A 26,949-nucleotide genomic window follows, 5' to 3' on the forward strand; every position below is an offset into this window, starting at 1 on the left:
GGGGTACCCTGGGATAGTGGAAGGTGTACCTGCCCATGGCAGGGGGTGGGACTGGATGAGTTTTAAGGTTCCTTCCCACCCAAATGAGTCTGGGATTCTGAGATGACAATGGCTGGAGGTTGGGGACAGCGAAGTCCCAACCCCAGGACTCCAGCAGGGAAGAAGAAGGGGGATGCAAGATGAGGTGCTTGAAGCAGTGTGGTTTGGGTCTCTGCCAAATCAGGGCAAATCCCACGTCACCCTCAGCCCCCTGGAATGATTCAGATTCAGACTGGTTTTGTCAGTGACATGAATTCCAAACAGCAAACAACAGGGAAATGTCACCTGCGAGACAAACGGTTTTCAGAATCTTTGCAAGGTTCCTTATATACAGACAAACCTTCAAATAAACAGCAATTTTAGAACAAAAGCCTTACATCAAACCTGACCAAATGCAAATACCACATGAACTCCCAAAGGTAATGGGGAGCATTCCCAGCCCAGCAGGTGCCCAGGTACCTCTTACCTGCCGATGGGCATCCACAAGCTGCTCCTCCAAGGTGGCCACTCGCTCCAAGGCTGCTCGCAGGCGCTCCCTCACCTGCAGGTGAGTGAAACAATGGGAAAGGCTGTTATTTATCCAGGATGAGGGTGCCCAGGATTTAGGCATGCTCCCAGGCCTGTTTGTTGGGCTGACAGCCAGGCTTAGGTGGATTCACAGGTTCAGGATCATCCAGCCCATCACAGGGGGGGCGGGGGGGGTGTGAAATTGTGTTGGAGACAACAAGCTGGGCCAATTCTTGGAGATCTAGGGCAAGAATAGCCTGGAGAAGTCTCCTAGCAGAGGAAGGAGATGCTTGAGGTGAATGAATGAGGAGGAACAGTGAAGACTGACCCAGGGTGTCAAATGCCACCACCCCAAGAGTGACCTGGGAGAGTTCCCTGTCCCCAGCAGCCTCAAACCCAGAGGACACACTGGGCAGCCCTAGCAGCTCCTCATTGCAGGTTTGGGATATCCAAGAATTTCCTGCTGAGGGCCCCCATGTCACCTTAACAACAAAAAGTAGCAGGGAGGGAGTGGAGGGCTGGGAGAAAGAGCTCTGAGCAGGAGAGGTCCCAGCAGCTTTCCCACCTTTTCATCCAGTGCCTTGTGATGCTCAAAGAGTGACTTGAGTGCCTTGAGCACCTCGACCTCACTGGACACCCCAGATGGCGACTGGGCCTGCCGCTTGACCACGGTCATCCTGAGGGAGCGCTCATGCCGTGACACCAGGCACTCCAGGTGCTCCAGCAGGAGCTGCAGGGGGACGAGAGAGGGGCTGTCACTGCCAGGATGGGCCCAGCAGCCCCTGGGGTCCCACAGTCCCAGGACTGAGGGCCTGCCAGAGGGTCTCCAGGCTTACCCGGGTGTTGTTGCGCTCGGCTTTCAGCTCTGAGATCTCCTCCTCCCTCTCCAGGAGCTGCTCCCGGCAGGCGCTGAGCTCCCGCGTCAGCGTCGCGAACTCCTGCAGAGAGCAGGGACAGAGGATGGGATGGAGTCAGCATTCCAGCCCCACTGCTGGACCTCCAGCACAGCATCTCCCATCCCGACCCAACCAGGGTAGCACTGTGGGGAATGTGGAGAAACCAGTGGAGAGGCCCAGCCAGGCCAGGAGGGGATTTATTCCTGACTTCCCTCATGCTCTAGACAAGGAGAACACAGAAGCTCAAGATTTATCCCGCTTGGTTTGATGTCCAAAGACACAAGAAACTGCTCTACAGCTGCAGAAGTGGTCGATGGCATTTAAAGCATCCCAGTCAAGACCACCAGCAGGTTCCCATTCCCACTGTCCCCTGGATGCAGCTCCCACCTTGGAGCATCCCATCAGGCTAAAACTCACCACAAAGCCACAGCCAGTCAGGATGAATCCCTTGGCCCTCAGCCAGCCTCTGCCATGGCCTCAGGACCCGGAATCATCCAAAACTTCCTTCCAAAAGAAAGAGGTTGCTGCCTCAGTCTAGCATGTGAAGCCCCAGCAAGCTGCATATGGGGCACCCCCAGGTCCCGAGTCCCAGCTGGGAGGGGTGGGGCACACCAGGAGATAGGCCAGGTGCCAGCTCTTTCTGCTGCCACCGCTTCCTCCAGGGATGTGACAGCCAGCAAGGAAGAGCCATGCCCAGAGCAATGCCAAAGGAATGCTGCACACCCAGCACATCCCTCAAGACGGGATGAAAACCACAATCACACTTGTGGCTGTGTTGGAGGGGAAGGGAAACTCATTTTGAAGTCCCTCGGATACAGGAGGGCTCCCTTTCCCAGAAAAAATGAAACCCAGGCACCTGGGTGAGCCCAGGAGCACCTCCCATTGCTCCCAGTGTCTCTTCAGTGGTGCCAGGCCTAAGTGAGGTTTTGCAGCTGGGATTTCTTAGGGTGAGAAATGCAAATGCGGGAACGTGCCATGAATTCACACCATGTTCAGTGTTGTTGGAAAGAATTTTAAAAGGCAAAGGATTTCAGAAGAAGCCAAGAAGGATTTGATGGAGCTTTAACAAACCAAATTTCTAGAGGGGGCTGAGAGCTGCTTTACAGCATGAAATTCTTTTTCACTTTAATTTTCAGGTTTACCAAATAAAACCCTTTCAAATTGAAGCAAAGCATTGAGGCTTAGGCTGAACCAAATGCTCTGCTCACCTCCAAGTGAAACCTCCTGTGACAGCAGAAGCTCCAAGAAATCCAGAGCTTTTACATCTGTTTGCCCCAGCCAGGTTTTCCCTCTCCCTCCCCTGCCAAACCTGTCCCACTGGTGGGGTTTGTAGCCTGGGATTGGTGGGGATGGTGGTGCCACTGGTGCAGTTGAGACCTCCACAGTAGGACAGGATCTGAGCAGGTCACAGTGAGGGGAAAGGGAAAGAATCACTGTCCCCATAAACAGCTGCTTTCCTGCCTGTCACCTGCCTCAGGCAGCTGCCACCTCACACCCCTGCTCCACATCTCTGCTCTGACATCCCTGCCCTGGCATTGCCCCAGGGCCTGAGGTGCCCTGTTCCTTCCCAGACCCCTTCCTGCCCCATCCATTCCCCAGTGACCACTCCAGCCCTTCAGTTTTCCCTCTTCCCATCCCTTCTTAGGGACCACTGCAATCTGGGATCACCCCTGACCCCATCCTTTCCCCAGGTATCCCTCCAGCCCTGAGATCACCCTTCTCCCCACCAGTTCTCCCCGAAATCTGTCACAACAGCCCAAACCTCATCACTAACCCCTGCCATGTCCCATCCCATACTTGCTTTGGGACCATCCCACAGCCCCCAGAGCACAGGGAACCCTCGGCAGATCCAGCTCCACGGGGATCCCGCTGTGCCAGCCCAGCCCCTCCCGGAGCCGTGCTCTGCCTGGCGCTGGGATCCCGCTGGGATCCCGCTGGGAGCCGGCAGGCTCAGGCTGGGCGCAGCCCGGCCACAGGCACACGTGCGCGTTCCGTGGGTTATGCAAGCGCTGCCAGCAGCTCCCGAGCATCCCTGCGGATTAGAGCCGGGCTGGGAATGCCGGCGAGCAGAAAGCAGCAGGGAGATGTGCCAGAGAGGCGCCCGTGTGTGGCAGCACATTTCTCTCTCTCTCAGGATTTTTCATAGAGGTGCACAGAGAGAAAGAAAGAGAAAACTATTTCTATTTCTGCTCCTTGTTTTTCCCATGTGGAATGTGTTTGGAGAATTGTTTACCTGGGGTGATTGCTTGGTTGGATTCTGGTGAGGATTGTTTGAGCCTGATGGCCAATCCAATCCAATCCACCTGTCTGGACTCTCAGCGAGGGTCACGAGTTGTGAGTTAGTTAGATATGGTAGATAGAAAAGTAGGTATGTAATGTTAGTATCTTCCTTTATATAGTATATTAATGTATTATAGCATAGTTATAATAAAGAAATCATCCAGCCTTCTGAACTGGAGTTGGACATCATAATTTCTTCCCACTGGGATCACTTACATTTTACAATACCCGTGCATCGCCACAGATTTAAGGATCTGTCAGTCCCCCAGTCCCTCAACACGCCAAGAGACAGGCAGCAGGGCTCCAGGAGCTTGGGAAAAGCATCCTGGCAGCCAGGATGGCCCCGGGAATGTCTTCCAGCAGCCCCAGCTGTAAATGTGGGGGACTCATCAGCTCTGTGCTTTTCCAGCACCAGGGCAGGACCCTGCGAATCCAAAGGCTCTCTTCTGCCCTGCGGCTGGAAGGGGACATGGATGTTCTTCCCACTGGAGTGGGACAAGGCATTGGAGGCAGCAAGAAGACAGGGATGGCCAGTGCTGGGGACAGACATCACCAGCACCCAGCCTCCTCTCCCTGCATTCCCTCGTTGGCCAGGCTGTACAGATGCTCCTGCAATCAGGATTTCATCCCGAAAGAGGGGATTAAAAGGAAGCAAATCCTCTGGAGAGAGAGGCAGCCCCTGCTGCGGCTAGCCCGGCGCACAGGCGGTCAGCAGGTCACAGCCAGGGGTGGGCACAGCACAGAGCTCCTGCCAGCCCTTCCCTAGGGTGCTCCTCTCCAAGCCCTCCATCCCGACAGGAGTGCTGGCTGCATCCTGTGCCCTGTGTCCCACATCCTGTGCCAGGCCTGGAGCACCCCGTGGCAAATCAAAGAGCCCTCGGTCACTGTCCCCCCTCAGGGGAAGGCTGCAAAAATGAACATTTACATCAAAAATAGCAACAGCCCTGCGGCGAGTCAGGCCAGCAGCGAGGTCAGCCAAGTACACAGGGCTGGAGTATGATGCCTTGGGAATAAAAAATAGGAATAAATCACTCCAGCTTGCAGCCGCCTCCCTCAGCCCTGGCTGTGCCAGATGCCAACGCTGCCACCTCGCTCTGGGGGCACTGGTGGGCACCAGGCTAGTTGGGGACCGTGACAAGCTGTCCCCAGCTCACGGCTGCAGTGTCGCACTGTGGAGTGCAGCCTCCACCCCCCTCCACAGGTGTGGAGGCCCCTCCACATGGCCCTCCATCCCTGCGAGGTGGAGGTAAAGAGGATCCAGATGATTTTCCTCTGCCCTGACCATGGCCAGGAGTCTCCCAGGCAAGGCAGAGGCGCCTGCCCAGCTCTGATAAGCTCCGGGACTAAGCAGGGACACCTATAAACAGATTAGAAAGTGAAGGAGAGGTGCCTGATCTCCAGTCCAAGGGTGGACAGTGAGACACAGCCTGGGAGTACCCGGGAGCCCTGCAAGCCCAGCAGTTCAGGAAGGGGCCAGTTTGGATTAAAACCAAACCTCCACCTTGTGACTGACTGGGCTTGGCCCCAAGTCCTGGGGTGAGAGGAAGCAGGATGGAGGGAAGGAGCAGGATGTAGAGATGCTGTTTTTCGGTGCAGGGAGGGAGACCTGGAGCACCACACAAGGTGTTGAAGTGGGATGCTGTGGACTGGGACTCAGATCTTTAGTCATCACCAGGCATGTTGGGGGTTTGGGGTTTTCCTCCTTGGCTGCATCAGGGGAGAAGGCACAGGGAAGAGCTGGAGGGAGGCCAGGAACCAGCAGCATGAGATGGCTGGAAAAGCACGGTGAGGCTTAGGAAGCCCAGGGGGAGAAGGCTCCAAGGCCTGTAGCACGGAAAAGCTGAAATCCCAAAGTCCTCAGCCCAGGGCCCCCTTGTGTCTCTCTCAGTGCCGTCTGCAGCACAGACAGGGATGCAGAGGGATCACACCACAGCCAACCAAATTCCCTGTTTGTGGCAGGAGCACGGCTGCTGCTCCAACACACCCGAGCCTGGGGACAAACGGGTTCCAGCTGTAGGATCAACGGCATTTTAAAGCCCCTAATTGGAGAGAAGATTGCTCCTGACGAGCGGCAGGAGATGGGTGGGAAGGACGCCCATGCTGGGAAATCAGTGCTGCTGACTCGGCACGAGAGGGAGAGTCCCATCCATCGTCTGCCCGTGTGGCAGCCCCATCACCCCACTTCTCCTTCTGTCCCAGGAGTGGAGCAGAATGAAGAGAAAGCCCCAAATCAGAGACGAGGGGATAAACACAACCCCAGCAGTTGTAGCATGGGATTACACAGATTAAATCCTGCTGGGTAAACCCAGGGCTTCAACCATCACCCACCCCCAGCGCTGGACACTGGCACCTCCCGGACCTCCTAGATACAACACTGGGGCTCTGCAAGAGCATCCATGGGGAATCAGTGTCCTCCCTTCATCAGGATGTGTATTTCCACCTGGGATTGCTCAGGGAGGAGCATTGTGCAACCAGGCAAGCAGGAATCCAGCATCTCAGCATCCTTGTCTTGTCGGAGCACAACCAGCTCCAGTGGTTCCACACAGCTGCCAGATCCCTCCAACCTTCCCAAAATCTGGAGATGTTTTAAGGGTCTTACCTGCTGAGTGTTTTCTCCCACCTGGGGCTCCTGAGGTTTCCATTTACCTGCTGGTCTTTGCAAGTTAACTCAAGATATACTTTGAAGTTAAATGTGATTGTTTGATGTCAGGACCTGCCCCAGCTCCTGGGGGACCTCCAGGGAGTTTGGGCAGTTTTAGGGGGTCTGCTCACCCCAAAAAGGCCAGATCTCAGCTCTCCAGGCAGCCCAAAAGGCAGCAAAGGTGCAGCAGAGCTCCATGGAAGGAGGAACTGCAGGAGGTTTGTACGGCCATTGGCAGCCCACAGCCCTCAGCCCTGTTGAAATCTGGGAGTGTGTTCTTCCCCTGACACAGCTGGGGACAGGGACTCCTGCCAAACCTCCAAGCCATGGCAGGACAGAGAGGAGCTACATCCCACACAGGATCTGGAACTGGGAACACATCTGGATACACCAGGAGCCCTGAGTGTCACATCCCCTCGTGGCACCTGCCCCCAGGAGAAACTGAGCTGAGGGGCTGGGAGCAAAGCCAGGGCCTTGGGGAACGGCTGAGGGCACCCAGAACCTGCTCAGGGCTCGGTCCTCGGCCATGAATTCCCTGCAGAACAGGGGGGCTGGAGCTGGAGCTTTCAGCCCGATTAAGTCACATTCAGCACTCTCACATGAATAAATAAATCATGTAAGAAGCATTAAGGCAGCTTAGTCTCCCCAGAAAATCGCCCTGGAGTTCTGCCTTTTGGGGGCTGAGGGATGCCCCCATGGATTGGGGGTGGGGATGGCTCAGCCATGCAGCACAGGCAAGGGGGAATGGGAGCTACAGGCAGCAGCATCCCTGCAGCATCCCTGCAAAGGGGCTTGCCCTGGACAGGCACATCCCCTGCCTGCCCCAGATGCACATTCCCAGCCTGTCCCTTTGGATCCCATGCTGACACAGCAGCATCCAGCTGCCACTGTGCCCTGAGGGGGTGCAGAGTGCCACGTCCCTAGCTGCCACCCACCCCAGCCTCACCAGACAGAGCATCCCCCAGCCTGGCTGCACCCAGGGGACACTACTGATGAGCCTGGGTGCCCAATCCTGCCCTCAGAAAAGGGGTTCTCTCAGAAATCCAGCTTGCATCCCATTCCCAATGGGGTCTGAGACACTGCAGGAAGCTCCTGGGTGAAAGAGCTCACAGAGAAGGAGGAAGAGGATGGGACAGACCTATGGGATGCTGCCCAGTGCCCTGGGGAGAGACCCGCCTGTCCCGGTCCCACTTACCTGGTACATGCACATGCTGGGATTAATCCCATTGGGCAGGTGAGCGCCTCTGGATTTGCTTCCCGTGTTCATGCCGAGCCCTCATGGCCGGGGGAGAGCACGGGGGGCGCCGGGGGTCACCGTGCCCGGGTGCGGAGCCCCCCACCCGCGCAGGGACCGCGGGAGCTTCCCGGGGAATTCCCCATGGGATCCGCCCCAGTCACATCCCGGGGCCGGAGGGGCCCGAGGCGGCCCCAGCGGGGCACACAGTGGGGCGCGGGCCCAGCGCTGCCAGCGCGTCCCTGTGTGCTGACCCAGATTGCTCCGAGCACCCGCGGGGCTCCGAGGGCCCGTCCCTGGAGCGGGAGCAGAGGCTAAATCCGCGCATCCCTTAATCCGGGATGCTGTGGTGGGGCGGGCACAGCGACAGGGTGACCCGGCTTGCTCTCTCCAGAGCGGGAGCAGAGGGACTGAGCCCTCAGCACAGGGAGGGGTTGGTGAGACTGGATGCACCCCACACCTGAGAACGTCTCAGCAACTCTCTCAGGAAGGCAGACTCATCCATAGGGACCCCAGGAGCTCCTGAGAAGCACTGTTGGGTGTTTTGCTCTCAGCATCTTGGGCAGAGCCAGGACCAGCTCAGCTCTGCGTATGGAGCACCTGTTCCCAAGCTGTTTTCCTCTGTCCAGACAAGGCAGGGATGCAGAGAGCTGGCCAGCCAACAGCCCAAGCTCTGTCCTAGCTCGTGCCACCAGTTTTGACCCATTTCCCATCTCTCCAAGGGGCTCCAAACCCCACCACCCAGGCAAGGAGGATCTCAGGTTTCAGCACTGCAGAATTAGAACAGATGCAACATTTGAAGTCTCCTGTTTCCCTTGGCTCTTGGGCTCCTTCCACACCATACCCACAGTGGAGCAAGCAACAGCCCCCCAAAATCCCTGTTACCCCAAGTCTGTGCCCTGGGACACTGTGCTATCCCAAAAGACCCCAAAGGGATGGTGGGCAGCTCAGACTCATCCTGCACAGCCCTGTGACACTGGACTCATCCACCTCACCCTCTTCTAGCCTGAATATCTTTGTGGAAATCAAGACCAGGCCTCTGGAGTACCTGGAGAGGGTCCTGCAGGAGCACAAGAGCAGAGCACCAGCAGAAGCCCCAAGGCAAGCCCTGATGCCCCAAGCCCTGGGCTGCTCACTGAGCACAGACCTCTGGCAGCCTTGCTGGCCTCTGCCCCTCTGCTCCCTGAGATGTCCCAGTCCCCACCCTGCACCAGCTCTGGTTCCAGTGTCTCCTCTCAGGACCAAGATTGAGACATAGAAGTCCCATTGCCCCACTGGGCAATGGGGCTGATGGAAAGGAGCCCCCCTGGCGAGGGAAGGGACAGCAGTGGGGCTGCTCTGCACAGTGGGGAAGGAGAGTGATGGATGGTTAATGGTTAATGTCCCCATCTAAAGTGCCAGTGTGGGCTCAGCACTTCCTGACATCCCAAGAAGTCGACTGGAGGCAGCCAGCCAGATCTGCTGCCCAAAATGAGCGATCTGCTCCCCAGGTGCTGTCCCCCACGGACTGACTGTCCCCATGAGAAGTGGAGGCTCTGCACCTGCCTTGCTCTCACCCTGGGGTGTCCTTGGGGAGGTTTTGCCTCTTCTCCAAATCCATTCCCCTGTGGACAGGGGAATTGCACTCCTACCCCTCCTCAGACACCAGCAAGGGTACAGAGGAGAAGGGGAGATGTCCAAGCTGGCTGTGGCTTGGCCTGAGAGAACCGACAGGATTTACTGTTGACATGAAGTGCAACACTCGCGGCAGCATCACCACTGCCACACCAATCCCAGGGCCACGAGCTAAACCTCACATCCAATCCCCCTCGTGTGCCTCAGGGCAGGCTCTGCTCATGCCAGGCCAGGTCCTCACCTGTGGGAGTGCCGAGTTCAGCTGCCTCTGGAGCTGGTCCCGCTCCCGGAGCGTCTCCTGCAGGCGGCTCTGGGTGACAGCGAGCGTCTCTCGTGTCTCCCGCAGCGTGTCCAGCAGCTTGTCCCTCTCGTCCAGCATGTTCACCATCAGCTGCTCGAAGTCAGCGTCCGCCTCCGAGCCCTGTGGGGGGCCCAGCGGGTCCCCCTCGCTGATGGTGGGCATCACCTCGCACATCATGGCTGGGCTGGCTGGGGGAGAGTCCTGGCGGGGCTGGGGGTGTGCTGAGCACAGGTCACATCACTGCGGGCTCCCGGGGGCCAGGGAGCCAGCACGGGAGGGGACAGTGGGGTGTTCAAGGAGGGGGACTCCCCATCCCTTCCTCCTCGTGCTAAGCAGCAGCTGGCATCACTCCAGCAGGGTGCAGGAATGTCCTGGGCACCAACAGGGTCCTTGCAGTCACCAGTGCTCCACCCGCTGCTGTCACTGCCGGCTCCTGCTGCCACCTCTCCTGGGTCCCGTGTGTCCTCTCTGGGGTCCCGTGTGTCACCTCTCCTGGGTCCCGTGTATCCTCTCCTGGGTCCCGTGTGTCACCTCTGGGGTCCTGTGTGTCCTCTCTGGGGTCCCGTGTGTCACCTCTCCGGGGTCCCGTGTGTCACCTCTCTGGGGTCCTGCGTGTCACCTCCCTGATGCCTTTCCAAGGGGCTGCAGCGTCCGTGACCCACGGGCTGTTCAGAGCGGGACAAAACGATCCTTGAGGATTTGTCCCAATGGAGAGCCCAAGCCAAGAGCAGCACAGGGAGGGTCTGGGGAATGTTTGGGCTGCCTGGGCATGCTGAGGGGGGCTCTGGTGAGGATGGGCTGTTTTCCCTAAAGCTGGATGAGGTGTCACTGCTGATGTGGAAGCGTGTCTCCGTTGAGCATCACAGTTCTTCAAACACCCAGCAGTGACCTGCAGCAGAGAGGACAGAGATCAGATCCCTTCTGCTGCCCCCAAAATGCCCAGAGACCTGCCCAGCCCCCTCTGCCCCCCATCAAACCCTCCAGAGTTGCACCAGGTGGGATCAGCACCCACATGAATGGGCTGTGCCAGGCTGTACCTCCTGTGCCCACTACACCAAATCCAGGATGGTACCAAGCTGCAGGAAACAGCAACCCTGGCACCCAAAATCCTGCAACTGTCTTTGGCATTCACACATCCTGGGCCAGGATCCCATGCCCTCTGTGGAACTCCTGGCTGCCCAGGGCCCCTGTGGCCCCACTGTTCCCCAGCATCAAGGAATTTGCAGAAAATCAGGCTCCAAGCTGAGTTTGGCCCAAACCTGGCAGGAAGTCAAAGCAACAAATGAGTTGAATGATTGGATTAATGTTCCTCCCTCCTCTAGACAGATGTGCTGGGCCCAGCTGTTCAATGACAGCTGAACTCCAGCACATCTTCCCTTGGTCAAAGCTCTCCCAGGGGATGGAGGCAGCAGCATCCTCAAATTCCTGCCCAAGCACAAGCAGCACAGATGAGAGGTTGGAGGGGAGAGGCAGAGCTGACATTTGGGCAATCTAAAGGCTGGATTAAAGCAAGCTGAGAACCCAGCCCAGGGGTGATGCTGGAACCCACAGCCCCACCTTCCCTAAACCATCCCAGACAAGGGGATTCACAGTCCTCTGGGGGAACTTCAGCCCTCTGCAGCCGGGTGAGGGTCCCCAGCAGCAAGGGTGAGTGTGACACTGCCACCCCAGCCACTGTGGGGACCTGCCCACCCCAGTCACCATCTGTGCCAGGGGACAACCATGGGCAGGGCTCGAGCTGAGCAGCAAAACACAATGTGGCAGGTCCAGGGTGAGGAATGCTGGTCTAGTGGTGCTTCTGGGGCAGGCCCCGCTCAAGGATAGGTCTGAATATTCTGAGTCTGTGGATGCATCTGAAGCTGTGGCTGCCCCATCCCTGGAAGCTTCCAAGGCCAGGTTGGACAAGCCTTGGAGCAAGCTGGAATAGTGGCAGGTGTCCCTGCCGGTGACAGGGGGTGGGACTGGATGAGCTTTAAGGTCCCTTCCAGCCCAAATCAGCTGTGATTCTGTGTCACTTCCCCTTCAAGCTCTCCCCACACACACAGATAAAAAGGACCTGCACACCGGCATGGGCCAGAGCAGCCTGTTCTGGCCCTTTGGGCTGGGATGAAAGCTCTTGTGCCCTACAGCTCAAAGGCACTGCAGGGACCTGCCCTGATGAAAGGTGACACTTGTGAAGAGGTGCCTTTGTCACACCAGACACTGCCAGGACAGGGGAATCAGAACTCTGCTCTTTGGATGACATTGGCTCATCAGCTGAGGGGAAGTTTGACACAAAAAATTCTCTAAAAATAGAGAGGCTCTGGCAAAAGCAGCAGCCCCTCACTGTGCATCCTGTGTGGTGCTGAGAGCCAGCTCTCAGGGGACATAGGACAGGGCTGTCCCACAGCTGGTGTTCTCCCCTCCCTTCACAGATTGGATCCTCAAGTGGGATAAAACCTGTTGTGGATGTGTAACACTGTCCTGAAGCTTTGGGAGTTGTTCACACTCCATCCTGGCTGTTGGGATGTGGATGACCAGGGTAACTGTGGATTCATGGGATAAATGCACTGAGGATATCCCATCCCACAAAAACAAGGCTGGTGGAGCAAAAGGCACAGAGTGAGGGACCATTCCAGCCCCTGCTCTCCTTGGGTTGAGTTGGACACGAGCCTCATCCCTATAATTAAGCAGGGAAAATGCTTTCCAGTTCTATGGCCCCTAATGAACAGCCCCCAGGGGTACCCACAGGCATGTGGCTCCCTGTCACCTTTCCTAGGGTTAAGAGGTCCCAGACTCCAGGGAGATGCAGGGCCAAGAGGAGCAGAAACCAGTCCTAACCCAGGGCTAAGCCCTGTTAATCTGGGTGCAAAGCCTAAGTGAGGTGACTTGCATGCCCCCTCCTCTGCTGTGCCTCTGCCTGAGGGGTGAGCACGGAGAAGGAACAACCAGGCTGGGCAAAGTCTGGCAGTTCCTGAGCACGACTTGAATGGCAAAATGAGCCCCATGGGCATGGCCCCAGCCAGCTGCTGGTGGGGAATTGGGAGAAATTGGCAGATGAATTAAGAGATATTAATCAAGGCACGAGGGAAGAGCCCTGCAAGCCCTCAGGGAAGGGAAATGCTGCAGGGAATGACCAAGACATAAATCTGACCAGAGCAATGATGGGATGGAAATTTATCCCAGCTGCAAAGGAGAGACACCCTCACCATGAGGAGACTGTGCAGATGCCAATTCCAGCAGGGCCATGGCAGCTTCCCACACCCCCATGGGGCTGGACCCACACAGTGCAGGAAGAGGCACAGATTTACATCCAAGAGCTGATTTTCTTTCTGCTTCCCCCATGGTTGAGCTCATGCACAGGTTGTTCTGCAAACCTGCTCCTGCCCACAGTCACATCCTGTTATTCCTGTGTGCTTGTGCAGGGAGATGGGGAGACGAGCACAGCCAGTCCTCAGCCTGGGGAGGGGGATCACAGAATCACAGGGATCTTACACAGCACTGATGCTGGTCCAGGATGGACTCATCCCATTCCACTGGTCCCCAAAAGCCTCTGTGCCCTGTCCCTGAGGATGCTCAGTGAAGCATCAAACTCTCCTGGACAAGCAACTTTGGTGACCCAAAGCTCCTCTGTGCCCAGGGTTTGGGGGTGTCTCCACTGAGGGAAGTCACATTCCCCCCTCATCCTGGACCACCAAGGACACAGAGGTGTAAGGCAGGAGCTGCTACAAACCCCTGCAGCTGGAGCAGCCCTATGAGCAGGGTGAGACTTTCCACCACTACAGAGAGCAGCCAAAGCCCCCTTGGCCTGGCCTGACACCGCCAGGCAGGTGGGGACAGCCAGCCCAGGGCTCTTGGGGCTCTCTGTGCCTCCCAGGATGCTGTGGCACTGTGAGAATCCCTCTGCCAGAGGGTCCCTGGTAGGGAATCCAGGGGGATGCTCTGCCACCTCCGAGTGTGGCTCTGGACACAGTCCAGCCCCATGTGCCCATCCTGGCTGGAACCATGGCAAAATCCAAGAGTGGAAAATTCCCTGCACTCTCGTGGGATGGTCCACATCCATGGACAGACACTGAGCTGCCTCCAGCATGCCCATTATGGATCCATTCCTCTAACAACCACAGGAACTTTCCTATCCCATGGATTTGTGAGTGATCATTTCTGGATTCAACCACTGCAGCTTTCACAGCAACACCACGAATCCCAGGAGTAGCCCAGGCTCTGGGAAGGGCCAACAGCCAGAGGCAGGGCAGATGCAAAGGGTTTCTTTAGGATGGCACGTGAAGGAGCCAGGACCAGGCTGGGTTTGAGGTTTGATCCCTGCTGTCGTCAAGGCCCGTGGAGCAGGAAGTGAGTTCAGTAAGCAACAAGCAGAGATGAGCGTGCAGGGATGTGCACACAGGGACAGGGATACAGCAACATCCATGGAGCCAGGGATGTGCATGTCAGCAGGAACGTGCAGGAAGTTCCTTTCCAGGACCAACTCCCCTCATTTCTGTCCCACCTCAAACCTTGGGCTTTTCTCCATTCTCCAAAAGCAAGAGAATCTCACCCATTCCCAGGTGCCTCTCCCGGGAAGCCCAGCTGGAGGGGGCAGACCCAGGGTCTGTCCCCGCCCAGCAAAGCTTTGCAGGTTCCAGGCAAACCCACCCATGCCAGCGGTCACGCTGAAGGACCTTGGGGATGTCCACGTGGGTGACAGCCCAGACACCCCCCACACTCTGCTGTGACTGCAGCAGCAGCAAGGGCACACCCAGAGCAGCTCTTTGCTGCTGGAGGTCAGAAGGGCCTGAGTTCGCTCCCAATTAGTGCCTGTAAATCTCAGCCTTTCACAGTCTCTGGGAGAACTCCCTAAACGCTCCTGCCTGGCTTTAGAGGGCCTTAAGTGCTGGGATAATCATCGGGTAGAGACTGTGAGGAGACAGCTGGGAGCTGAGCAAACACACACTGCACAGCTCCAGCCCTTGCTGGGTATTTTTAGTCCCGTGGGGCTGCCAGGCACAGGCTTGCTGGGAGCAGGTTTCTTGCCAGGGAAAACGTGCTAGCTTTACTATCCCTCCCCCCTCCACCCCAAAACGATGCTTTCCCCCCTTTTTGGGATGGAAAACAACACCATGTTAGAAAGGCCACTTCCTCACGAAGGTGCCTGGACGCGGAGCAGCTGATGGGGAGCAGAAGGGGTTTTGCCCTGGAGCTGACGATTTGCTCAGCACAGCTCAGCAGTGAGTCAGAATGCCCGTGGGATGCTGGGTCCCAGGGAGCACCCTGGCTTTCCCTTCCCACCGAGGGCGAGAAGCACCCACAGCTTTACCCACACATGGAGGATAGAGACAGCCTCGTGTTTCCTCTCCACTCACATCCCAGCCCTGACAAGAGGAGGAGAAAAGCCTCGGTGGCTCTGTCAGCAGGACCATCACCCAGCAGGCAGCTGGCGAAGAGGCTTGAATGCACTCCTTGGAGGCAACAAGCTCTCAGAGATTGATCATCCCATAAAAATGTCACTCTGATTCTTCTGCTCCTGGAAAATCCACCTCAGCTGCCCAGCTTGGCCTTGGAAGCACAGAGTTGGGGTGGCAGAGCCCACACCAGCACCCCTCACTCCCAGCTCCGTGGCACAGGAACAGCCCCCCCTCTGCCCAACTGGCCAAATTCAGGGTCCAGCACCCACACTGACCTCCCACACTGACCCCTCTCTGACAGATCCAGGAGGGACCAGAGTTTGATGCCCTTTTGCTGTTACTTTTACCTTTCAGGAATTGTGACCCCAGGACAGGCTGCAAGTATCACATCCTGGCATTCCCAGCAAGCTCATCCCAAACACTGCCCCTGCAGACAGAGCCACATCCCAGCACAAGTCCTGCCACCCTCACTGAAGTCAGACACCACTTGGAAGCAGCCAGGACATGTTGGGCCACCAATCCACCCTTGCCTACCCCAGGGAAGGTCAGTAGTGACTCTGAGCAGTGAGATGGCAGAGTGGGAACATCCTCACCATCTCTACCAAGCCACAGAGCCCATTTCTCCTACCCTCAGTGAGAGATGTGGTAATTAGAGGTTGGGAAAAGATACAGCCTCATCCCAGCCTTTTTCCCAGGTCCCCTCATTTATTCCCAGGATACACTGTGGCCTCTTGGGACCTCCAGTCCCCTGAGAAGGACAAGGTCCAGTTTTCCATGGGGCCCGTATGGTGACAGTGCTCCCAAATTCCCTAACGCAGCCCCGCCGCCAGCAGGGAACTGCACAGATGGTCCCTGCCTGGTGCCAGGGGCTGCCCGTGGCCAGGACACCCAGGGATAACAAGGGAAATGAGGCATTCTGGCTGGAAATAAGGTGCCATTTTTCAGCAGAGGATTGGATTCCCATTCCAAAAGGTGAGATGGATTTGCCGAGATCGGGGCTGGGAACGTGGTGGAGACCTGAGAAAAGACGTGACGGTGCCTCCTCTCTCATCCAGGTCTGGGAGGTCTCCTGGGGTCCCCACACCTGCAGCAGTGTGTCCTTTGCCCCCAACAGACAATGTCCAACTTGTCCCTTGTTGGAGATGCAGCAGTGGCAGAACAGGACATTCAGGCAGCATCTCCAGGGCTTGGAGCTGTCTCAGGTGTTGGGAAGCCCTGGGTGCCCCTAAAGGGTGGGTACAGGGGACATTGCAAGCAATAAAAGGCAGCTACTCCCAATATCTTCTGCCCCAAAGACTTGCTCCAAACCCATGAAGCAGTTCCCACCTCAACCCTTGCTCACTCAAGTTGCTAAACCAGAGAAGAATCCACAAGGAAAAATGTCCAGATCTGAGTTTCTTTGCAGGGAGCAGTAAATGCTAGCATTGCATTGGTATTTATACTTCTCAGTGGGAGGGGAGGCATTACACACCACTTCCAGAGGGTATTTTCAGACAGCCACCTGCTCCTCATTGTGCAGAGACACAATTGTTCCTCAGCAAAACCTTGTCAGACGTGGAGCTGAAATTTGTGCTGGGTCCTGGCGGGGAGGAGGGAGCTGAACTCCCAGGGCTGGCACCCAAACACAGTCACACAGACACCTAACGGAATCTACAGGACTTTGTCACCTTGGACGTGCTGTGGGGGTTGTGTCAGGGGTCCTGACTCAGTTTCCCTGTTTCCAAAGTGGGCCACAGAGAGAGGCGGGATCTCAGGGTATTCCAAGGAGGACCACAGGTCTGAGGATGCTGCTGAAGCCCTGAGGATCCCAGGAGCACGTATGGAAGCACAGGGAGTGTTCTGGAGGAGCACGAGACTGTGGTGCTGGAACACAAACTGGAATTCACTCTCTGGCACAGCTGCCCCAGCTGGCATGAGGGGTTCACCCAAACCAGTAAAAACAGAAACCAAACCCCCAATCCTGGAATCACACCCCACTGCAGTCACCCAGTAGCATCACTGAAAGACAGGACTGTGGAAATCCTGGAGAAATCCCAATTCCTTTGGTGCACAAGAGGTTGGAAAACCACCATGTGCCCTGGAAGGGAGGAGACGGAGGCACCTGATCCATGAGACCAAGCTCACATCCCTCTTCCGGGATGTGGTCTGCACTCAGATCCATCCACAGGGACAAGGAAGGGTTTCAGCAGCCACCAAACCAACACCAAAAAAGCCACAATTCTGGTTACAGTCATTTCCTTTTCCAGTTGCTGCTCTGCTGTGTGTCACATGGCTCATCCATCCTTTTGTTCCATAACTTTGCAACCAAAGCCCCTGTCCTTTGCTCTGTTAGGCTGAAGTCACAGAATCCCAGAAGCCCAGAATAGTTGGGGCTGGAAGGGACCTCTGAAGATCGTTTAATCCAATGCCCTCTCAAGGCAGGGTCAAACCCCAAGCAGGTGCCACAGGGACACAGGCAGGTGAGTTTGCAATGTCTCCAGGGAGGGACACTCCACACCCTCCCCAGGCAGCTGTTCTGGTGCTCTGCTCTCCTCCATGGAAAGAAGTTCTTCCTCGTGTTGAAGTGTTGAGAGTCTTTGATTTCTCTCTCAAGGAAGGTTACTTTAAACAGCAGCAGAAGGAAATGCATTCCCTACAGAAGCAGCAGATCGAGGTGAACCAGCCCCTGACTCTGCCAGGGAACGCAGCACTGGGATCCATCCCAGCAATCGGGCTGGTTTCCAGCCCAAGGTGGATGCAGACTCCTCTGACAGAGAACAAAGCACAGGGAAGTGATCCACAACCACTGAGACAAAATCCTGTGCTTGTCACAGAGGGAGCATCACTGCAAAGTCCCCTTACCTTTGGGAAAGTGAGGCTTTGTGCCTCACTCTCCCCACAAGCAGGGCACAGCCTCAATCCTTGCTGAGACACAGAGGAATGGCTGGTGATTTTCCATGATTTCACTAGAGGTTTTGCCACAGGTACATCCCTCCCGCCCCCATGACACTTCTGCTGAGGAGTTATCTCATCTGGGAGCCTGCCGGGCTGGAGCCGGGGGCCTCCCCCTCGCTGCCAAACCAGCGCCTGCCCTGCTTTAGTCACACCCCGTGAGCACTTGTGGTGCTAACTTATTCAGCGACGAGGGAAGAGTCACCAGCTCCAAGGGGGGCTGAGGAAATCTGTGCCACGGGTGCCCCCGAGCCCTGCCAAATGCTGTAGAGGAGCCTCTCCACTCACCCAGGCCCTGGCACCCACACCCAGCCCATGCCCAGCCCAGGGCACAGGGGAGGCTGCTGCTGGTAGAGAAACCCCGGGGCAAACCCCACGTGCATCTGAGGAGCTTCCGTGCCTGGTTTGCCCAAGATCCAGGGTTTCCCCCACACCATCCATCCCACTGGAATCTCTTCCACACCCTCAGCAGGCCCTCCCTGCCCCAAGCCTGAGCAGTGGTAACCAGTCCCACACATCAGCTGCACATCTGCCCAAATCCCAGTGTAAAATTCAGCCACCAACTCTGTGACTGGTGGAAAGGGAAAGGGGGCTCCCTGATGCCCACAGTGAAATCCCACTCCCTGCCCCACTCGAGCAGGTCTCCAGCCACCACAGAATCATGGAATGATTCACTTTGGAAAGGACTTTGAAAGCTCAACCAGTTCCACCTCCTGCCACGGGCAGGGACACCATTCATGAGACTGGGATGCTCCAAGCCCTGTCCAACCTGGCCAACCACCCTTCATCAATCTAAATTATAAGTAGGGTTGAGGAAGAGCCCAGGGAGGGAGTTTGGAGTCAGGGAAGAGGCAGATGGGGCTTTCAGTGAAATTTGGGAAGTGTTAGAGGGTGTTCAGAGCCACAACGGACAGAGCAGGGATGCGTCCAGTGCTGCTGGCCTCAGGTTGGACCACAGCAGGCTCAGGAACATATCCCTGCATCACACTTTGGGGTTTTGCAGGCACCACAACCTGCAAGGGAACACCAATGGTCCTGGAGCATGACCCTGGCCCTGGGGAGGCCTCCAGAGCAATTCACCACCAACCACCCCAGCACACAAGTAGAGACAACAGCAGTAAGACTGTGCCTCAAGTTCCCCTTGTGCTCCCCATGCTACCTGCAGACAATCCAGGCAGGGCTCCCCTTTCCTCCATCCTCCCAAAGCATGGAAGGTTTTAGTCCATCATGTTCCAGAAGAGTGGTGGCATCATGGCTTGGGCACTGGATGACTGCAGCCAGAGGTGACTGGGATGGTTTCAGTAACTCAGGTGATGGGGGGTGGGCAAGATTCCCCCTTGTTTTCATCCCTTCTGTTGCTCCTTGCCTGTGCTAAGCGACTTTAGCAATTACTTAATCCCTTTGCTGATAGCAGAGCTAGTTTCCAAAGAGCTTTTGCCCAGATGCAGTGGCAGGCAGTGGGACATCAGTGGGATTCTCAGTTCTGGACACTCGGGCTTTGAGGATGAGCAGATCCAGCACCGGGACAGCTCTGCAACGTTTGGCAAGGAAACCTCACAGCATTTACCACAAGCACCTCCACCCCTACTGGGACATGTGGGTGCTCAGCTCCATGCAGGACAAGGCAGGACTGTGGGGTTAAATCCCTGCCTGACTGAAACCTGCTCTTCCTCCCAAGCATGCTCACACCGTGGACAACCACAGCCCTCCCTTGCCAAGCTGGGCTCCTTTGGCACCTTGGCTGTCCCCCACTGGTTTGGAATGGGTGGATGAATCCCAGCAAGGAGCAGGCAGAGATGGAGATAAGCAGCCTCCAGTCCAGGCTGGAATGGCCCCGGTGCCGTTCCCACGGTGCCCGTGCTGGGAGGGCCCAGGGCAGTGCCAGCTCCCGACAGCCACAGGACATGGCAGGAACAGCCCTGTGGGGACATCTGAGGACAGTGACATTGCAGGGTGGCTGGGGGCAAGGCTCAGGCACTGGAGCCCTGTCTGCTCTGTCTAAATCCACATGGAGCAGGGTCACATCTTCAACCCACACCCTTCAGGTGCAAAGTGAGCTCCCAAAATGAGCCCCAGCCAAAGGCCACCTAGCACACCCAGTACACCTGGCACAGCCAAAGCCACAGCACTGCAGGAAGGACTCATCCTACTCCTGTCTGGCATTTTAAGCCTTGTTTCATGCAAGAAGGACTTTCTGAGGGAGTCTCTGCCCTGCACATCCCAACTCCTGACACAGGGATGGCACCAGCAAGGCGGAGGGCCTGAAGATGCTGTGCTTTAGAAGGAAAATTCAAGTTGTTCCTCCTTAGGAGAATTGTAGGATTAGCTCAGCCCTTATTAAGCATCAGAAGAACCACAAAAAGCACCTCAAAAATAGCCTGCCAAGGAAAACTCCATCTGGAGCTCATTCCTCCTGGATACAGGCCACAAGGAAGATATAAGGGATCCAGAAATCCCAAGTACTGGAAAAGATCAGGGAGAATAATTCAAGGTTTGGATGAATGTGATGAGCATTGTTGGATCCAGCAGGGAGCTCTAAGCAGAGCCCCTGAAGGCTTCACCCAGCATGGAAGGAGCAGAGGGAGAGACCAGAGGAAACACCATGTCCCACCACTGCTGCCCTTGTTTGGGGATTGGAGAAAACAGAGAAAGCTTCAAATCGAGGGAAGCAATACCAAATTGCTCCAGAAAGTGTGGGGAGTGTGGTGGTTTGCAGAGGGGCAGCAGCCCTCCCCCATGGCAGCAGAGCCCTCATCTGGGCACACATCATCTCCAAATGCAGCAGCGGGCACTAGTTCCACTCCATCTCTAACTTGCTCCCTCTCAAAATGTGAGCTCCACTCAGCTCCATGGAGTCCAGCTAATGCAGTGTCCTCGGTGTCCCCAGGCACTGCCCTGCCTGGCACGGGGCCCCAGGAGCTCTGCCCTTGTCCTCACTGTGCTACCCACAGGCTCCCATGGCCATCCCAGCTCACCCAAAGCAGAGCCCTAACCTTGGCATCATCGAGCCTCACCCCTGCTTCCATCCACCACCCCCAAAGGGCACCCAAAAAACACTGAACCCATTTCACCCTTTGGCCCAAAGCCCCTGGGAACAGCACTCTGCCACCCCCAGGACTTTGGGGGCTCCTGCATACACTGAGTTCACAGGATCCCAGACTGGTTTGGGTTGGAAGGGACCTGTAAGCCCATCCTGTTCCACCCCTTGCCAAGGGACACCTTCCACTATCCCAGGTTGCTCCAATCCCTGTCCAACCCAGCACCAGGAACAATCCCCTGAACCACCTCAGGAGGTTAGGGCAGGATTTGGCCAGTCCATGAGACATCACCAGGAGAGGAGGGACACATCTGCAGTTCAGCAGGCTTTCAAAGGAATGAAATGTGGGGGATTACACGGGTGCACCGCTGGTGGGAAGAGTTGCAGGTGGGATGGTTTCCTACCTGGTCCCTCTGCTCCTGTGCACAACTCAAAAACATGGGGGCCGGGACGCCTTAAACTCCCTTGGGGGGGAATGAAGGAAAGGGGATGTCCCAATGCCTTGAAAAGCATCTGCTGTCTGAGCTGAGGATGTTGTGTGCTCTCTATTAAAAGCCAAGAGCATATCAAAGCTCACAAGGCAAAAGGACACATGTGGGGCTTGGAATCTCTCCACACACAACCCAAGAACAGCAGCTGAGCCAAGGCTTTCCAGAGGGTTTAGTGGCCATTTCTGCAGACATCTTTAAATTTCTGGCTCTTTTACAACACAGTTGTGGACCCTGCACACCCCCCAGTGCCTGCTCCTGCAGATGTGGCAGCAGGCAGAACCCAGCCCCAGCAGCAGTGGCTGGGGGGGTTCAGGCTCTCCCTGAGCCCCAGCACTCAGCAGTGCCAGGCTGTGCTGCTGCAGAGCTGCAGCCCCCCCCAGGGCAGCACAGGCAGAAAACCCAGCCTGTGTCAGGCCTGGTGGGATGCTCACCCAAGCAGAAGTGGCTCCCTGCCCAGCCTCCTGTGCCCTCCTCCTCCCTCCCCAAGTTCAGAGCTGCCTGCAGGCACCAGCCCACCTGAGGTGACCTTCACCTGTCGTGCTGATGCAGGGACATTCACTGAGTGATGCTCACATGTGAACACCTGATAGACAGAGCCCCCTGACCTTATCTCCTCTGGGTGAATGCACCAATTTATCTTCACCAGCTCTGGAAGGTGCCTGGTTTGGACAGCAACAATCGCTTCCCTGACGAAATACAGCGATTCCAGGCCAGCTCACCTGAGTGATGATTGCTGCTAGGTTCTACCCTGCCACCACCACGAGAGGACCTTCAGCCCAGGCAGACACAGCAGCAACACCTCCCTGGTGCAGGAATGCAGCCAGCGCAGGCACTCACAAGGATGGGATTTACCCTGCATCCAACTGGTATGTAACTGGAAGTGGGATTTTTGTGCCTTGCCCTTTGCAAAGTGTTTGGCCCTGCTGAAGAACATGGTTGACTCTGAAAACGTGGTGGACTCTGGGCTTCACAGGCAAAGCACTCCCAGAAGCTCTGGGAATGTACATAAATACCCACCCTGCAGATCTCCCACCCTCCTGGCACAGCATGAGGTGCTGTCCAAAGGCCCTTTCTCCCCTCCAACATCAAAACCACAGTTGTTGGTCACCATCTTTCAGCTCAGAAGAGCCACCTTCACCTGCCTGGACCTGCTCAGAGCTGACAGGGAGCTCCAGGGCTGGGCTCACATCCAGCAGTGCTCTGCATCCTTCCAGGCCATACAGCCTCTCCAGGGTGCTCCCACCCCAGATGCAGAGTGAACCTGAACAGGATTCATCTCTCCCTACAGCCAAAGCCACCTTCCCCCCAGGCACTGGGTCCCTCTGGCACCTTTGCATGTCCAAATCCTTCCATGCATAGAGCAGGGATGGGTCCAAGCCCACCTTCCTCCTTGCTCTCAGAGATTTCTGAAGAGCATCAGCCAGTTCTGAGGCCTGAAATGAGATAAGGGCCTAAATGTTCCAGAGATAAGGTGGAATCTAGTTCCTGAAGCTCAAGAACCAAACACTCTCCCAAACTGGGTCTCACCATCTCCTCTGCCCTTTGCAAAGTGTGTGGCCTCCTCCAGCTGTGTCTGGTCTGGGGAACATGGTACAGGGCAAGGCAAGAGGGTTTCTGGGCCAATCTGAGTCTCCTGAGGGGAAACAGATGGGTTTTCTGGAGGGGACTGATGCTCTGAAAAGCAATTACACATGAAGACATCCCCAAAAGACTCTGCTCTGCTCTGGCCCAGAGCCCAAGTCATCCTGGGTTTGGATTTTAATTAGCCCCGTTTTGGTATCTGCTCTCTCTTCCCTCCAGATAATGATTTAATTATTACAGACATATCTTCAAATTAGCAGCTTCCTCAGTGGATTATTCAGATCTCCTCAATTACAGAGCCCAGCTCACCACCATCACAAGAGAGGCTGGAGAGAACAAAGAAAGTTTGAAATGCTTCTTGGAAAGAGGAACCATGCAAGCACCTGTATAAGCAGGGGTCCCTGCCAAGCCCCTCTCCTCTGTTTATCCAGGTCTCTCTCACAGCTGGACAGGAAACCTTGCTCCAAACCATGCCCAAAGAGCTGCATCATGTGTGACCACGGCCCTGTCTTCCCACCAGGCCTTTGTGCTCAGCAGAGCACAAGCAAAGTGAAAAGGACGTGGGATGAGCTGAGACATGGAGCCAGCTCTGTGCATCCCCCTCTAATGACATCAGAAGTTTGGGGATCCCACAGCAGAAGGGACCCTGTGGGGACCTGGTAAGGACCCACTGCCAGACTACAAGTGCCCTTGTGCTGGGTGTCACTCAGGAAGCTCCTCACCTTGGGAGGGATCACAAGGGAGGTGGGATCAGGCAGGGAACAGGGACCAGGAGGTGGGAATGGCAAGTCCAATCTCCTCCAGCAGTGGGACTGGGCAAGGGCCGGGGACTAAGCCAGGCCCCAGGCCTGAGGGATGCTGGTTGAAGAGAAATCAGCAGAACAGGCTGCCAAAATAAACACCAGAGATAAATGCAAAGTGAAGGAAGGGGGAAACCTTCAGAGCGCAACTCCACAGCAGATTTGGTGCCAAGGAGCAGGGACTCACCTGCACAGGAGAGGAGTCCCTAGCTGAACTGCCAGGCTGACACGTTGCTCCCTCACAGTGAAGTGTGGGCAGAGCATCTCCAGGCTGCACAAATTCCAAGCAAACTCTCCTCCCCAGCCTGGCACAGACTCACAGAATATTCTGAGCTGGAAGGGGCGATCCCTGTCCCCAGGCTGGGCTGGGACAGGAGAGGACACACTCAAGAGGTGCCCCATCCCTTGCTGAAAAGGAAAACAAGCTCCAAGGACACCCCAACAAGCACCTTGGTCCTTTTCCACCGACACACCCGAGCTCCTGACTCCACATCATGCTTCTCCGAGGACCCCCAAGATTTCCCTCGCCAGCACTGCCACAATACCCACATCACTACAATACCCACACTACTACCAAAGGAACCAGATTTTGCAGCAGCCACTGGGAAAGCTCTCTCCCTGCTGTAGCACTGGGAAAGCTGCCTCTCCCTGCTGTAGCATAGGCAGGAGCAGAAAATCTCTTCTGGCTCCCCTGTCACTGCAGTTTACACTCCAGGAGACCAGCTTAAAGCAGCTGCAGCTCCTGCTGCTGCAGGAAAAGCCCTCGAGCACAGCCACGTGTGAGTCTGCACCTGCAAACACAGCCTAGGCCTCCCAAATCCCAGCCTAACTCTGTCTTTGTGAGGCTGGATCCTCCTCTGAATCCCTTCCTGAGCTCAGGAAAAGCTGCTGTGCAGCACAAATAGCCTGGTGCTGTGGCCTGTTATCCCCAGCTCATGGGCTGGGGGATACAGCCCTGCTGTCCCTCATATCCCTGGCTGGATTCACAGCCCTGTTCTCTGGGCAATGAGCCCCAGTCCTCCACCACTGCCCTCGTGCCCCATGACCCTCTGGGGTGTCCCCTGGCTCTGTCCTCTCCAACACCATCACAAACATTTGAGCATTCCGAGCTCTCCAGCCCATCAGAGACCAACACACTTAAGAGCAAGCAGGGGGAGAGTAAAGGTCATGATGGAACAAGGCTTTTGGTTTAATTTCCTTAAGAAACCAGACTAAAGAAGATGGGAGTGGAAGTGACACAAAAAAACCAGAAGGATTTTCATTAACCCTATCAAACCTCCTGGAATATGATAACAGAGGCAATAACAGACACATCCCCTCTGGCCAAGGACAAAGAAAGGCTTCTTAGTTATGAAGAAGATGAAGAAAATTGGAGTAGAAGAAAGGAAATTACTCAAAAATGGCTGAAATGTCAGCTGTTATTAAAAAGCCTTCACTTGGAGAGAAATAATGACTGATGAGAACAGGGATATGATGAGGGAAGCTGAACAGACAGAGAACAAGTGGGGGAGCAACCACCCAAGAATGGCTCTTGAAAGCCACACTGGTGACTAGGTGGGCTGGCCTCCAGAGCTGTGCCTGGGGTGACCTGTGAGAAATTTGGGGTCCTGAGAGGCCGTGCCTGTCAGGATGGTGACGGCACTGCAGGTGACAGCAGCCCTGGGATATCCCCCACCCCCGACGAGCGAGTCCCAAAGAGACACAGCTCAATACCCCCGGATTTTGAAATATCCATCCAGAGGCGCTGATGCCGCCCTCCTGTCACCTCTTCTCTGCTGTGCGAGGACAGGAACAGGGATACTCCTGCTTCCCCGGGGCACCTGCGGTGCCAGCAGCACGGCCGGGAATGCAGCCGCCAGCATCCCGAGTGGAAAAGCAACTGGCATCGCCCAGGAGCGGACACCCACCGCTGTGAGCCCCCGGGGACCATCCGCCCGCGGCCTCGCACGGCTCCGGCGCTGCCGGCAGGGAGGGGAGTGTCGGGGCTGTGTCACCGTCACCGTCACCGTCACGCAGCACTGCGGGACCGCCCGCTCCCGCTCCCAGCCACGGCAACTCCATCCCCGCCGAGCGCTCGGGCCGCAGCCGCGCTGCCCCCGCTCTCCCGGCGCGGACACAAAGCCCGTCCCTGCTCCCACCCCGCTGGTCCCTCCGGCACTGCCGCAGCTGCCGTGCCGGGAATTCTGGAGCAGGAGCCGCTCGCATTCCCGGCGGCATCCTCCTCTCCTGGCGTCTCCCTCCGGCGCCTCCCAAGAGCTGCGTTTGTGGACACACGGCTCCATCCTCCCCGCGGCAGAACCCCGGGCACGGCCCCGGCTCCCCCAGCCCAGCCTCGCTCTGCCCCACATTCACACTCACGGTGTGGCCAGAGTCCTCCGAATCTGACAAGATTCACTTTTTGGGACGCAAGAAGTGAGAGTCAAACCTCACACATCTGCTGCCGGAGTAAGGTCGAGGGCAGCAGGGAGTTGGGAGCTGTGCCTGCTCAGAGGTTGGACTTTTCCAAACCCAGATCGTCACCTTCAGAGGAAAATATAGAGGCAGTAAAGCCATCCCAGCTGCCACCATCACCTTCAGCATTCTCCTCCCACCACCAGCTCTCCCCTGCCAGCCTGCTCTGGTTACTGGTGTCATCAGCACCTGTCCTGGGCCTGGAAGTCCTCTCATATTTACAGAAGTTTTGGGTACCACCAAGTGCACTCAGCAGCTGCGTCAGAGTGATAAGCCTCAATTCATGCCAGGGGGGACAGACAGGGGCAAAAGGAAACCGTGAGGTCCCAGCTGCCTCAGGGACTGGTTAAACTGGGTGCTCACAAACTTCTGATCATGGTTTAGTGGCCACGGTGGTATTAAGTCAAAAGTTGTACTTGATGATCTTTGAAGTCTTTTACAACCTTAATGATTCTATGAGTCTTTGATTCTATGATTTGGGGATAAATCCTGCAAATTCTCACACTTGTGGGAGAACACATTCAGACAAATGTCCAGCTTAAGACTGACCACACAGGAGCTGACCAATGTCACTCTCCTCTCCACCTGCCCCAAGAGAAAAGAGAGAAAGCTCCAGGTGCAGGCAGCAGCATGGGAAGATTCTTCTTCTTCCTTCCCCACACCAGGGTTTTGGCAATTTGAGGCACCTCAGGGCAGCCCACGAGGAATCAAGAGTCCTTGGAAGGAGAAAGTCCAGGCACTGAGTGATGGAGGACCTGACACACCTTG

At 56.3% G+C, this 26,949-nt stretch overlaps 1 protein-coding gene across 4 annotated transcripts in view; it reads right to left on the reverse strand.

The window, feature by feature from the left end:
* The window catches only part of PPFIA4 (PTPRF interacting protein alpha 4), a 59,843-nt gene that overhangs the window by 24,669 nt on the left and 8,225 nt on the right, over positions 1-26,949 (reverse strand). For all 4 annotated transcript variants that reach the window (XM_053998290.1, XM_053998289.1, XM_053998287.1 and 1 more), the window contains exons 2-5: positions 9,453-10,401; positions 1,383-1,484; positions 1,112-1,276; positions 506-580 (exon numbers count right to left, since the gene is read on the reverse strand). In XM_053998290.1, the coding sequence (XP_053854265.1) occupies positions 506-580; positions 1,112-1,276; positions 1,383-1,484; positions 9,453-9,689 (579 nt within the window). In that variant the 5' untranslated portion in view covers positions 9,690-10,401. The remainder of the gene's footprint in view (positions 1-505; positions 581-1,111; positions 1,277-1,382; positions 1,485-9,452; positions 10,402-26,949) is intronic.

The sequence above is a fragment of the Vidua macroura genome, chromosome 24, assembly GCF_024509145.1.
Source record: "Vidua macroura isolate BioBank_ID:100142 chromosome 24, ASM2450914v1, whole genome shotgun sequence".
Classification (NCBI taxonomy): Eukaryota; Metazoa; Chordata; class Aves; order Passeriformes; family Viduidae; genus Vidua; species Vidua macroura.